Source organism: Alligator mississippiensis, chromosome 2, assembly GCF_030867095.1.
Source record: "Alligator mississippiensis isolate rAllMis1 chromosome 2, rAllMis1, whole genome shotgun sequence".
NCBI classification, from domain to species: domain Eukaryota; kingdom Metazoa; phylum Chordata; order Crocodylia; family Alligatoridae; genus Alligator; species Alligator mississippiensis.
In genome coordinates this window covers 292,185,517-292,200,988 of record NC_081825.1, presented here as the reverse complement: position 1 = coordinate 292,200,988, position 15,472 = coordinate 292,185,517, and the positions used below count along the sequence as shown (strand labels likewise).

At 44.8% G+C, this 15,472-nt stretch overlaps 1 protein-coding gene across 5 annotated transcripts in view; it reads right to left on the bottom strand.

Annotated features, from left to right (window-relative positions):
* The window catches only part of PPP2R5E (protein phosphatase 2 regulatory subunit B'epsilon), a 109,082-nt gene that overhangs the window by 40,796 nt on the left and 52,814 nt on the right, over positions 1-15,472 (bottom strand). For all 5 annotated transcript variants that reach the window (XM_059723324.1, XM_014598788.3, XM_019479993.2 and 2 more), the window contains one exon: positions 9,065-9,261. In XM_059723324.1, coding sequence (XP_059579307.1) covers positions 9,065-9,261 — 197 coding nt within the window. The remainder of the gene's footprint in view (positions 1-9,064; positions 9,262-15,472) is intronic.

The following is a 15,472-nucleotide window of genomic DNA, read 5'->3' as shown; positions in this document are numbered from 1 at the left end:
CCACAGACCTCTCCTCCTCCCTCCAGCCTGTGCTGGGGCCAGACTTGCTCCACCGCCAACCAGATAGGTCATGCATGGACCTTTGCAAATGGGTCCCAGGGAAAAGGTTGTTGAAAACCACTGGAATAGAGTATCCCTATACCTCAATATTCCTTTGCTGTCAGAAAATCTCTCTTATATCCACCGGCTAAATGTGTGCTGCACCTCCTCCAAGTTGCTGTGCCCTGGGAGATAATACTCTCTCAGTGCTATCAGTTAACCTGTTTAGTCCAGTGGCAAAAGTCCATGTTGTGATCTAAAGATTTCAATCCTGCTGATGAAGTGGAAACCAGCATGCGTGGGATGAAACGTGCTTCTTCAGTTTGCTTTTTTTTTAAAAAACAGGAAACTATATGCAAAAACTACGTTACAAGTATGTTAAGTTGCTAAGTCAAGCATTCAAAAGCTAGGAAATGCAATATGAATTTAGGTTCTTAAGTATACGTGCATTACAGCGTTTAAAAATCTCATGATTATACATTATGTTTTTCATGGGACCACTGCCTCCACTCACTGAGCAGGATAGGCTATGCACAGAATCATAGAAAATTAGGGCTGGAAGGGACCTCATGAGGTCATCTAGTCCAAACCCCTGCTTAAAGCAAGACCATCCCCAACTAGATCATCCCAGCCAAGGGTCCAGCCGGGTCTTAAAAACTTCCAAGGATGGAGAGTCCACAACCTCTCTGGGCAGGTTGTTCCAGTGCTTTACTACCGTCATGAGAAAGTTCTTCCTAATATCTAACCTAAACGTCCTTTGCTGCAACTTGAGACCATTGTTCCTCATTCTGTCATCTGCCACCTCTGAGAACCATCTAGCTCAGTGGTTCCCAAACTCTGACAGATGGTGCACCACCAATTTAAAATGATACGACCTTAAGTACCACCAGCAAATTTTTGTCATATAAAGTAATTATAATAAACCTGTTAACACATACCACTGACATACGCGTACCACATTACTGGGACCCGCTGATCTAGCTCCATCTTCTTTGGAACCCCAATTCAGGGAGTTGAAGGCTGCTATCAAATCCCCTCTCAGTCTTCTCTTCTCCAGAAGAAGTAAGCCCAGTTCCATCAGCCTCTCCTCAGAAGTCATGTGCCCCAGCCCCCCCCCCCCCCCCCAACCATTTTTGTCACCTCCACTGGACTCTCCCCAACTTGTCCACACTACAGTTGGGGGACACAAAACTGGACACAGTACTTTAGATGTGGCCTCACCAGTGCTGAACCAAGAGTAACACTACCTCAAACACTGCTGCTAACACAGCCCTGTATGCTGTTAGTTTTCTTTGCAACAAGGGCACACTGTTGGCTCGTATTCAGCTGACTGCCCACTGTAACCCCCAAGTCCTTTTTATAGAGCGACTGCTTAGCCAGTCAGTCCCCAGCCTGTACTGGTGCATGGGATTCTTTTGCCCTAAATGCAGGTTTCACACTTGTCCTTACTGAACCTCACGAGATTTCTTTTGGTCCAATTCTCCAATTTGCCTAGGTCGATGGTTTTTAACCTTTTTTCATTTGTAGGCCCCTAAAAAACTTTGAATGGAGGTATGGACCCTTTTGAATTGTAAGTGTGGGTATTCACATACTTTTGACTGATCACAGTTATCTTCCAAGGACCCCTGGGGGTCCACAGACCACAGGCTGAAAACCACCAGTCTAGGTCATTCTGAATCCTCATCCAACCCTTCAGCATATCTACTACTCCCCACAGCTTGGTGTCATCTGCAAACTTGCTGAGGGTGTACTCTACACCATCTTCCAGATCATTGATGAAGATATTGAACAAAACTGGCCCCAGAACCAACCTCTGGGGCCTTCCACTTGAGACTGGCTGCCAATCAGACATCAAGCCATTGATTGCTAGCCTTTGAGCCTGACAATCAAGCCAGTTTTTAGGGGTACATGATAAAGACTTTTTGGCCGATACTGAAGGCCAATTATTAAACGAACCCTAATGGCCAATACTGATATGCAGTCCGGCAGCTTGGAGACCAGTGTCTGGATGGGAAGTCTGTGGGAGTGAAGGGGCAATTGGGGGGGGGGGGAAGGGGGGGACGGCAGATCAAGGACCCCCATGGTGAGGGAGAGAATGGGCAGGGGCTGCCCAGCTGGGGCGAGGTGCGGGACAGAGCCATGGGCAGCTCATCTGGGGAGAGCGGGGTGGTTCCCCGCTGCTGCACACACCTGTGGGGGAGGCATGGGGGGCATCTGCCCTCCCCCCCCAGGATCTGTGCTCAGGGCAAGGGCAGGCTGCTTGCTGCAGGCTAAGGGTTGGGGGCTGTGCTGGCCTCTTCCCAGTGGAGGGGCTGCTCTGGGGCTGCACTCAGGGTGGGCAGTGGTGACGCTGGGGGAGGTGGGGGGGAGGGGCTACAGCAAATTTTGGGGTGACTGTAGTGCCCTCATAGCCCCCCCTCCCAGTGCCACTGCCTCCCGCCCCAAGCACAGCCCCGACCCAGCCCCACCACAGAGAAGAGGCCAGGGCAGCCTGCTCTCACCCCACACACAGATCTGGGGGGCCACATGCCTCCCCCAGGGGTGCATGCAGTGGTGGTGAGCTGCCCCCCACCTCATGCCCCCTGGATGAGCCACCCATGGCTTTGCCCTGCACCCCCGCCCCGGCTGGGCAGCGCCTGCCCCTGCCCCATTCCCTCCCTCACTGTGGGGGCCTCAATCTGCTCTCTTCTCTCCCCTCACACAAGCTTCCCCCCACAGACTTACTAGTCAGATGCTGGTGTCCAAGCCGCCAGGCTGCATTCCTGGCTGTGTACATGCACGCAGCATTTATTGGTGACATTAACTGGCTCCAGGATAGGACTCAGAGTCATAGTGAACGGAACTGTGTCATCCTGGCGAGAAGTGGGCAGCAGTGTCCCGCACAGGTCGGTGCTTGGTCCAGCACTTTTCAACATCTTTATTAACCATTTGGATGTGGGGGGTAAAGAGCTCATTGGCCAAGTTCACAAACAACACCAAGTTATAGGGGAGCACAGTCACACTTGAAGATAAGCTACAGATAAGCTAGACAAGATAGCAAGTTGGGCAGATCAGAATCTGATGAAGTTCAATGTCAGGAAAAGTACCCCTCGGGATGAGCAACCCCCAACCCATCTACAGGCTTGGCGGCACCAAACTGACTACCACCATGAATGAAAGGGACCTGGGGAATAATAGATCACAGTATGAATATGAGAGACGCTGTAGCCAATAGGGCAAATAATACCACAGTATGCATCAATCAATGCACCTTCAGCATAACCAAGGAGGTGATTCTTCCACTCTACTCAGCGCTGGTGAGCCTGCAGCTGGAGTACTGCATCCAGTTCTGTGCACCACACTTTAACAAGGACATGTACAAGATTAAGGGAGTCCAAAGAAGAGCTGCTTGTATGATCAGAGTTTTACAAGGCAATCCATACAAGGAAAGGCTGAGGGATCTGGGTCTCTTCAGCCTGAAGAAAAGATGGCTGACAGGGGACCTGGTAGCAGCTTACCACTACAGTAGGGGAGTACATCAAGGGCTCTGTGAGCAACTGTTCACTAGAGCACCTGAGCTGAAAACTAGGAGTAATGGCCACAAACTACTGGAAGACCAATTCAGGCTCAACATTAGAAAAAACTTCTTCACAGTCAGGGTGTCCAGACTGTGGAATAAGCTCCCTCCAGAGGTGGTACAATCACCTACCCTGGAAATCTTCATGAGGAGACTAGACCATCACCTTGCTATGGTCACTTGACCCTCAGTTATGTTTCCTGCTTGGGACTGAACCCAACAATCTCCCAAGGTCCCTTCCGGCCTTACGATCTATAAAAGCCTTGCTAAAGTCGGAGGTATATCACATCCACTGCTCTCCCCACATTCATAGAGTCAGTCATCTCATAGCAAGCAATCAATCAGGTTGATCAGGAATGTCTTGCCCTTAGTGGATACATGCTGAGTGTTCCTAATGACCTAGTTCTTCTCCAAGTGCTTAGAAATGGACTCCTTGAGGACCTGTGCCATGATTTGTCCAGGGACTAAGGTGAGGCTGACGAGTCTGTAGTTCCCCAAATCTTCCTCCTTTCCTTTCTTAAAGATGGACACTATATATTTGCTCTTTTCCAATTGTCCAGGATCTTTCCGGATCACCATGAGTTTTCAAAGATAATGGCCAGTGGCTCTGCAATCACATTGGCCAACTTTCTCAGCACCCTCGGGTGCATCCTATCCAGCCCCATGGACCTGTATATATCTAGCTTTTCTAAACAGTCCCTAACCTGTTCTTTCACCACTGTTGGCTGCTCACCTACTCCCTAAACTGTGTTGCCAGGTGCAGTAATCTGGGAGCTGGCCTTGCCTGTGAATACTGACGTGAAAAAGGCATTGAGCACTTCAGCCTTTTCCACATCATCTGTCACTAGGCTGCCTCCCCAATTCAGTAAAGGACCCACACTTTCCCTGATCTTTCTCTTGTTGCTGACATACTTGTAGAAACCCTTCTTGTTATATTTTACATCCCTTGCTAACTGCAACTGCAGTTGCACTTTGGCCTTCTTGATTTCATCCCTGCATGCCCGAGCAATAATACTTCTATACTCTTCCCTAGTAGTTTGTCCAAGTTTCCACTGCTTATAAGCTTCCTTTTTGTGTTTTAGCTGATTGAAGAGTTCACTGATAAGCCAAGCTGGTCTTCTGCTATACTTGCTAGTCTGCAACACTTGCTTAGGGAATGATTTAGGGCTCTGTGATGAAGCAGACTTATCTTGACTGTTATTGTTGTAGTATTTAGAAGTGCAGTGAATGACAAATGGAACGGGAGGAAGAGAAACAATTGCTTACTGGTTAAGGAAGTGAATTCTGCCGTGGAGAACTCAACTCTGGCCTTGACTCTGTCACAGAGTGCCTGGGCAACACTTAGCAAGTGATATAAGCCATGGTCACTCAACCCCTGGCCTGCAGGCTAGATTTGGCTCACAAAGCCACATTATCTGGCTCATCAGATTTCTTATGGGTTCAAAGCGATCATCGCTTGCTGGAATTCATCATCCAGCACAGGGTGACAAGGGCCTGCAGCAAGGCGGTAGCCCTAGACCTCAAGAGGGCCAACTTCAACGAGTTGAGGAGACTGGTGAGAGAGGCGCTGGGGTTCTCGAGGGCAAGGGAACTCAGTGCCCAAGATGAGTGGTCGTTCCTTAAGGAGACGATACTCAGGGCCCAAGGGGTGATGATCCCAACAAGAAGCAAGGGGGTCAAGAGTGCCCAAAAACCTCCCTGGCTCACCAAGGACGTCCGGGAACGTCTGGTTGCCAAAAAAGCAGTGTACACCCGGTGGAAGGGCGGGGAGGGGGGAGGCTATCTCCAAAAAAGAGTATACCTCTACCGCTAAGGCCTGTAGGGGGGGCTGTTAGGAAAGCTAAGGTGGACATAGAGTTAGGACTAGCGTCCAAGATCAAAGATAATAAAAAGTCCTTTTTCAACTATATAGGGAGGATGAAGAAGGCAACGGGAAACATGGGGCCCCTGCAAGATACGCTGGGCAATCTGGTAGTTGTGCCAGAGGAGAAGGCAGACCTCTTTAACAAATTCTTCACCTCCGTTTTCTTGTGCAGGGACCAGGACTCCCCCACCGTGATTCAAGACGGACTCGAGGGGAACGCCTCCAGACCTAAGGTTGAGGAGGCCCGGGTTAGAGTACTTCTGGAGGGGCTGGACATATTCAAATCAGCAGGTCCACATGCTTGCTACCCCAGGGCGTTGAGGGAGCTAGCAGGGGTTATTGCAGGGCCCTTGGCACAGCTTTACAAACGCTCGTGGTGCTCGGACCAGGTCCCAGATGATTGGAAGATAGCCAATGTGGTCCCCATCTTTAAAATAGGGAGGACCCAGGCAACTATAGGCCCATCAGTCTTACTTCAATCCTAGGGAAACTCTTTGAGAAGATCATCAAGGAGCACACCTGTGATGGGCCGGCATCGGGGATGATGCTCAAGGGCAACCAGCACGGTTTCAGTAGGGGCAGGTCATGTCAGACCAACCTGATTGCCTTTTACGATCAGGTCACAAAAGCATCTGATGCAGGTGTCGCTGTGGATGTAGTCTTTCTGGACTTCAGCAAGGCCTTTGACACTGTCAGCCACCCCGACCTCATTAAAAAACTAGGCAAGTGTTGCACTGATGCCTACACAGTCAAATGGATTGCAAATTGGCTGAAGGGTCGTACTCAAAGGGTGGTGGTGGACGGGTCATATTCGACCTGGGGGAAAGCGGGCAGCAGAGTTCCCCAAAGCTCGGTCCTTGGGCCCGCATTCTTCAATTTCTTTATCAGCGATTTGGATGATGGGGTGAAAAGCAACCTGTTTAAATTTGCTGATGATACCAAAATTTGGGGTGAGGTGGGCATGCTAGGAGGGAGGGAAAGACAGCAGAAAGACCTGGATACGTTGCAGGGGTGGGCTAACAAAAACAGGATGCGTTTCAATCCTGACAAGTGCAGGGTGCTGCACTTGGGCAATAGTAACCAGCAGCACACTTATAAGATGGGAAACTCCCTTCTTGAGAGCACGGAGGCAGAAAGGGATCTTGGAGTCATCACTGACTCCAAGATGAACGTGGGCTGACAATGCGAGGTCACAGTTGGCAGGGCTAACCAGACCCTATCGTGCATCCACAGGTGCATCTCAAGTAGGGCCAAGGAGGTGATCCTCCCCCTCTACGCGACACTGGTCAGGCTGCAGCTAGAGTATTGTGTCCAGTTCTGGGCACCCCACTTCAAGAGGGATGTGGACAACATTGAGAGGGTCCAGAGGAGAGCCACCTGCATGATCTGGGGACAGCAGGGCAGACCCTACAATGAGAGGCTACAGGACCTGAACCTGTTCAGCCTTCACAAGAGAAGGCTGAGGGGGGACCTGGTGACCGTCTATAAACTCACTAGGGGGGACCAGAAGGGTTTGGGGGACACCTTGTTTCCCCTAGCGCCCCCCCCGGATAACAAGGAATAACGGCCACAAGTTGTTGGAGAGTAGGTTTAGATTAGACATCTGTAAGAAGTACTTCACAGTTAGGGCGGCTAGGATCTGGAACCAACTTCCAAGGGAAGTGGTGCTGACTCCTACCCTGGGGGTCTTTAAGAAGTGGCTTGATGCCTGCCTGGCTGGGGTCATTTGAGCCCAGTTTTCCTCCTGCCCAGGCAGGGTGTCAGACTTGAAGATCTACAAGGTCCCTTCCAAGCCTACTTCTATGATATGAAAAATTTGGCAGTGGGGGTGTGGTGGCAGTATTAGCTGCTGCTCCCTTGGTGCCAAACTTCTGGACCCATGGGGAGCCCAGTGGGCTCTGAAAACATGGCCCTGCATACTAAGTTGGGTGCACACAGCCAAATCTGGGTGCATGAGGCCCAATCCTGTGAGGGATCCGACTCTTGGACTGGCCCCAAACAACTCATCCAGCCCACAGAGCTGAAAGGTCAAACACCACTGATGTAAACTACTTTTCACAAGTGGCCACTATGTGTATGTTCCTCAGTTTCCAACCTGAGGAACTTGAGAGGGTTAGATTCGAATTTACAGTTGAACCATTCCAATTACAGTCCATGAGAGCTATGTACTGAATTAACAAATCACTGTTAACATTCTGATTTCTCTGACAAAGTAAAGCCATAAGAAATCTCTAATAGGAAACCCCAAATAGCATCCATTTGTATGTCTATGCATTTCCAAGACCCATTTGTAAAGCAGGAATAATATCAATCCTTCTGTTATGAAGACAACACTAATGTTGTGAAACATTCAGATGCTACACTGATGAACATCTCAAAAAAGCCCAGGAGAACATTGATAATCCTGCATTACAACCAGGATTTGAATGACGTATAATAAATAATGCATGGGGCCACACATGCTAAAATACAAGATATTGAATAGCAGTTCATTCAGTGAGCTGCTGAACTGAATACAGCAGGGGTACCATGGAAAAAATAGTATGTGATCTTGTCATTAGAACCTGTATATTAAATGTACACGTACAAGAGGGGGAAGGAATTGCCACTAATATGACATTTCCTAATTTTGAGTGCTTGACTATCTACCTATAACATTCTTTTAAGGCACTGTTTGCTAATAATTATAGAATAAGTTTGCATATATTCTAAATCCTAGACAACCACTCAAGTATTTATTTTTGAACAAGAAAGAATTGAGGAGTATACACACTGCAGTGCAAAATCTATTCGAGGTTCTTCAAAGGATGTAGCTATTATTGGATTCTGTGATCGCTCAATGCCATTATAAAACCAAATGCAACAAAGGTTCTGCTTGACTGTCTATTGCTCAGGTGGCAGTTTAATACAGAAAGTCTACCTTAAGCAGTAACAAAACTTGCAATGAATATCTTTCACTTCATGTCAGATCCTAGTTCAGTTTTTCTATTGAAGGTACATGTGGTAACTGATAATTTATTAATAACATTCATGCTGTATGGCATTACCATTGAGAACTCCTGGTGACCCCTTAATATTACTGCTATGAATCTACAAAGCCCAACGCAGCTTTTTTCAGGTTGATCCTATGTGACATTTTCACCATTATAATTTTCTTAAATTAATGCATCCCGTGTAGCTACCAATTTGTACTTAGTTATAATGACAAAGGCAACAAAAGTTCCCTCATAAAGAAATCATTACATTTAAAACTGTTTCTATCCTAGAAACACAAACACTGTAAAGAGTTAGAATAAAATCACTCTGTTTTAAAATTCTTCTCCACTTGAAAGAAAGCAACTGAAATTACAGCAATTCAGTAGAAGCAACTTGAAATATTCCAGATTTACCTTCCACGTGCTTTTTTACATTGCTGGCCCCTCTGATGTTTATTCAAATACAAGTGAAAATTTGAGCTTTAATTATTTTTGAAAAATTATATGCTAGTTATGTCTACTAAACCAAAGGACACACTTAATGCATTTACTCCAGGACTTAGTCATTCCCCAACACCAAACTGGAATTGCACATGTCTCTACAGAGTCCACGATAAGGAAAAAACTCACCATTCTAACTACTTCAGGGTAAGTCTGCTCTGTCAAACAGCCTCTGCTTATTGTGATGTAATCCACCAGTTCATTAAGAGTGGAGCGCTTGTATTCTTTCATTTTAAGGTCTGATAGTGTGTCCATGAAGTCAAAAATGACACAGCACTGTTGAAGTTTCTTTAGGAACAGTTCAGGCTGCTCTGAAGATGGAACGTCTATGGAACAAGAAAAGAAGTCTTCGTAAGTCTGTTATCTTTTTACATGAAACACTAATTCCTTTTGAAGTGCACTTTCAAAGGAAAGCAGTATCCGTACAGTTTTCATAAAACACTGCTCAAATTATCAACAACACCGCAGTAGGAATATCCCTAATATTTAACAGTTCATATCCTGGATACTGAATTTTAACAGTATTATTTATTCACCTGCTACTAAAAAGTAAGATTTAATCAAAAGAAGCCAAGACTTACAGAAGAATATAAATTCATGCACATAAACTATCTCAGTGGGTTTCAACCTTTTTTCATTTGCAGACCCCTCTGGAAATTTCAAATAGAGGTGCAGACCACTCTGAATTGTAAGTGTGGGAATTCACACACTTTTGATTGATCATACTCATCTTTTGTAGACCCCTTAGATACACTAAGTAAGGAAGAGCAGTCAGAAATATTACAGTTTTAAATGATGAATTAATCTTAATATTTCACAAAAAATGCAGTGCCATACTAAAATCCCATAAAAATAAATCTACCAATTCTGTTTTTCCAAACATTTCCACAGAGTTCATTCATTATTTTCACGTTGACAGTTTCTGTAATAAAAATCAGTTGTAATTTTGCCAGTAGCCAGTGAAGTTTTCAGCTACAGAAGCCCACAAAAGCAGTGGGATACGTTGCCTTTACTGTATGCTATCTGGTGTCTATATAACCAGCCGTTATTTTCCCCAGTGCTGGGAAGTATTCTTGGGTGGTAATGTAGAAAGTGTAATTGCTGCTTTTCTTTCTCTTGCTGGTCTTCCTGGATGAGTGGCTTAGCAAAACTACATTAAGTAAAAACAGACTAAAAGGCACTATCAGATATCTGTTTGAACAGTTTCATCTTACTTAGAATGATGGGCAGATACTCTACTAGTCTATCAACAGAACGGGTAGAAAATTCGGTTTATTTTGTTTTCATGTACACAGGGGCCAACAGTGATGGACAATTCTTTGAAAGGAATCTTGATTTTTATTACATTTAAGACACCAGGCAACTGCAAAGCTTCTCCCATTCCAACTCCTAAGTCTTTATTAAGAAAATGCTTTGCATCAGCATGAATTAGCCAAATGATCTTCAAAGAAGACTACAAAATGTACACGTTTATCTTATTCATTTGTTAAACTAGAAACAGAATAATATTCCACGCAAGTTTGCAATGTATACTGTTAATAATCCACAAAAAAAATCAATTACATCTATACTTTCCTCTCTCGGTGCAAGTTGTATATTCTTTTATATACATTCCAAATTTCTTGAACTTGACATGCATTAATGCACATGAGGACAGTATTTGACCAATTGTTTATCATCAGGGCATAGTAATCATCAGGTTAAAGAAAACTGGAGATAATAGGGATTTGCTAACTAACACAGGGTAGATAAAAAACAATGTTTTTTTCGTAAAAAAAATTAAACAATCAGATTTTTTTAAATTTAATTTTAGTTTTGTATTCTTTGTGAAGATACTTTAAAAAAAATAAACCTATATAATGGTAGTTTTAATTTAAGATATGTTAGAGCTCAAAGATATCATCATGGAATAGGAATTATAATTTCTAATGATATATTATGAGACAATATATTCATGTAACCTTTTTAGAAAAGTTTTATAAATAGGTCACAACAGGCCACAGACTACGATAGGGGCCCAATCTTATGGGATTCCCAGAGGCTCCTCTATAGATTAGTAAAGATTAAAGAAAACCACTCTACCCAATGGAACTCAGTTGCTCAGTCTAGAAGATCCCATTAAGCATCTCTGTGATGCTTAGTTTCAGCGCTCAAACTGTGGATGTGTGTATCCAGATAACACCCTTGTTAATGGCAGTATATCAAGATAAGAGAGAAAAGACTTGGTTACCTACCTATGAATCCTATTGTCTCTCTGCAAGTTTATGTACAGAGTCAAGCCCTTACCTCTTTCTAAAAGTATGAAGTTTCAAGAATTTAAAGGAATAGAGGATTGTTGGGGGTGGAGTAGATCTGGGCAAGGACAAGGTGTCTGGAGATAAATGCAAGGAGGGAGGGGCAGTAGAAACAAATCAGAAACATTGTAGGATAAAACAGATTTAGCTTTACTTTTCCTCAAATAACTAATAAGGCAAGCTCATGAAAGCCAATAAAGAGATTGAATCTTTTAAGTTTTGAGTACAAGGTGCAAGAGTCGCAAGGAACAACACTTCCATTATTTTTCATTGCCATAACCTTAGCAAGAAGTCAGTGAAGACCGCTGTAAAAACATACACGTGACCCCTATTCTGTAGTAAAATACAATTCTGACAAAACAAAGTTCAATGGAGTCTGGAACTTCTTTGCACATGCAGTGTTTCTGAGACAATTACAGACTTCACTAGATTTTCAGGGTACTTCTTATACAGAAGAACTGGTGTCTTGACTACGCTGAGTTATAGGGCCTGGTTATATGCTGCACTTCGAAATGCTCAAATGTTGATTGATGTTAGTGCTAGCTCTAGTTTGGAGCAGCCTAATGTTCAGGCCAGCAGGAGCCTTGAGGACTGAAAACTAAGAATACTTTTCCTTCCCCACCTATTCCAGGCTTTCCCCCCAGCCCTTCAGGGTTCCCCCCAACATCAGCAGCTTACTTTTGCCTGCAAGCGCTGTCTCAGGGAGCAGGAAGGGACACGGAACCCGTCTGCCTAGCCGCTACCACTGTTACTCTTCCCTGAGCTGAGTCCTACCTAGAGAGCTGTGGCAGCACCCAGGCAAGCAGGTTCCCCTTTCATGCCTGCTTCCTGGGACAGTGCCAGCAGCCAAAAGTAAGCCCAGGGGCTGGAGGGGTTAAGCAGGGATCTGGGGTGCTGTAGGAGCAGGCCCGATCCAAGTTGATGGGGCATGGGGATGGGGGGTGGCTGCCCAAATGGAGGGGAGCAGAGGAAGCAATGGGCCCAATCTGGGCCAGGGCAGAGGGGGGTGGGTGCAGTGTTTACGCTAACGTGTAGCCTAGAGTGCCTACATGTTAGTGTGACAGGAGCTAGGTATCAGAGATCAAAGATAAACCTAGCTTGGGGTGGTCTCACTTTAAGCTGCCTAGAGAGTTCTTAAAATGAGTTTCATGTGTTAATGTGTGGACAATCCAGGGGCTAAGAGCTCCAGGAGGCTCCTAAAACTAACATGGAACAAGGCCCATAGACACCTGGCTTTATTCCAGGTCACAAAATTCTTTCATACATTTCGTGAGCTCCACAAAAGTTGTCTCAGAGACAGAGAAGACAGATAGATATCAGCAGTGTTGTGCTAATACTGCAGCTTGTACCCACATCCTAGTCCTGGAGGTTTTGCATAGATGCTACATAGAAGAAGAAACAGAGACTGGTGTCCTACAAAACTCCAGAGAGAAGAACCACCCACCAGTAGGGACCTGCTAAATTTGTGGTGGAAATGGGCTGTGTGGCAGCTCCTCTAATCTTGCAGGCTCCCCCACATGCAAGCTGATTGGCAGAGGGGCCCCGCCGCTCACTCCTGATCAGTGGGGAAGTGAAAACAGCCATTTTAAATATGACACCATTATTGCACCCCCCCCGCCAACAGCTCCACTGCTTGCTCTTGACCGGCCAGGAGGCAAAAATGGTACCATATTTCAAACCACAGTTTTTGTCTTCCCACCGATCAGGAGCAAGCAGCAAGGCCCCTCTGCCAATCTGCAGCTGGGGGGCGCATGTGGAGGAACCTGCAAGATTAAAGGAGCTGCTGCACAGTCCACTTCTGCCACAAATTTGGCAGGTCCCTACCCATCAGCATTTCCTGGGAATTATTAGACAGTACTGATCCAAGGTAACCTAGAGCCATTACTTTTCCCTTTTCTAACTTACAAAGCTGTGCCAGCAACCCCCCATGAGGGTCTGATAACAAATCAAAGAATAACAGCAAAGAGATCTAGCCTCTGGCTGGTGCATTATGATAATCAACAACTTCCACTCCAAACAAGCTGCCAGTCTGCAATCCTACTGAATGACTGAATGAGGTCAAGGACTGGGGGATGAATGAGATCTGGAGTTATGTAACCACCTTCTTGATCACCTTTCCCAAGAAAAGAGAACTTCAGGATTGGGAGTTGGTTGATTGGAGCCCAGAATTTGCCTTATTTATTTAAAAAAAAAAAAAGAAAAAAAGAGGCTTACATGTGGAATATTTGAGAATTTCTGTAACCCTATCACCTCACAAGCAGACAGTAACTCTCAATCACATGATCTACGGTTGCATCCAGGAAGAGCACACGCCAACTGCTGAAGCTTCCTTAGCCTGACGAAGGGTTTTTGAACCCGAAAGCTTGCTTAATAACTATTCTCCAACCTTTTGGGTTGGTCTACTAAAAGATATCAAATTCACCCACGGAACCTTGTCTGCCTATGGTTGCAGTGATTGTCACGTTGTCTTTGCATTGTGGTAAGCATTGGGACGTTCTAAAACAGCGTATTACGCAAATAACTAGCTGAAACCTGCAAAACATTTGCAATTACATTGTTATTGCAAAAGTATTTATTTAAATACAGGATTTTTAGTTATCCTTTGACCGAATACTGTAACAGCATCACACAGCCCCTGAGCTGCAGAGGACCCCAGTGCTTCCCTCTGAAGGGGTGGCGCCCCCCAGGCAGCACCCACCTGCTGGCACTCTGACTGGGCAGCCCCAAGGAACACCGCTGCCATGGAGGGAAGCACCAGTGCCCAATGCAGCTCACCCCCCAGGAGAGGCAGGCAGGCAGGGTCCCCGTCCCACCACCCCGCATCTGGCCGCCGGAGGTACACTTATTAAAAAACATGAAAATATAAATCTAAAAAATAATAATTTAATAAGTGACTCTAAAGTCCTAATTGGATGGATATATATCCAAGTTCAGTTAGAAGCAAGTTATATAGCGTATCTAAAAATTACGACCATGCTTGTTATAACCCTAACCACATCAAAAGTAGCTAAAGGGCAACACAATTACCAAAACTCAAAAGTTTTGTTGATTAAAATTGTGGGCAGAAAATAAAGCAATTTTTTCAAACAGAAATATCCCAGGAATCTAGGTGGAATTTCCTGCAAGCCACACTACATATCTGCAAACCACTCTAACCCTGCCATTGCAAGCTTCTCTCTTGTATATACAAGTTATGAAAACTCCTGGATGTATATCTCTTCTTTAATAAAAGACACCAATTAAGCACTGAATTAAAGCAATGATTACTCTTTTAGAAAAAAATGAAATGTAATACAGTATTTAAATTTATTCTGGGGTTACATGAGGAATGGAATGATACTTGAAACCCATGTTTTTCCAGTTGCCAACAACTGAAAGACTGCTTGGCCAGGTACAAAAATTACACTTTTACTGGTATAAGTGATCAGAAACTGGTCTATAACCATAACAGAACAGAAGTTCAGCATACAAAACCAATCTAGACCTGTAACAGAAGACAGGTTCAGCACACACAGACTGGTTTAAAAATCATGGAACAGGGTCTATGATTTGCCCCCCAACCCACCAAAGAGTGAATCTGTGTTCTCTTCACTTGAGGTAGAGGTAACAAGGGACTCAGGGAAGCAGGATATGCTCAGCATGGGAGAAAAGGGATCCACAAAAACTGGCAAATCAATCTTCTATGTTCTCTTGTGTCAACTATTTTGAAAGCTTTTAAGCATCTTTTCCTCATTCCATACCTTAGAGATAAAGAGATTACATGGAGGATCTCTGAACCTCTCTTCACAAACTGAAATCTTCAGCATAACTTACATAATCGAAACTGAACCAGAATAGTGGGAACTGGCAATATAAATTGATATTCAACCACTTAATCTTTAGAGCTAATGTTACAGGCAGCCTTTCTCTACCAATGTATCTGTAAATCCAGTTTACTGTTTCCATCACAGCCACTAAAAAGAAAACCGTATCACAAATAAAGGATGATCATATTATTGTTTCCACGGCACAAACCGCATTACCTATTTCTAGCTATAAGTGCATGGTGTTTACTTGAGGTATGCTGACATGCATAGTGACACACTTTGGAAGAATGACTATTACAGTCAGTGCAGTGGATGACTTTTCTACATACGTGTAATAATCACATCATAATGAGATCAAAGGGAGAGCTTAGAACCACTACAGCTAACTCGTTTTAATTCCTATACCACAACAAAGAAATCAGAAAAATCTCCTGCAA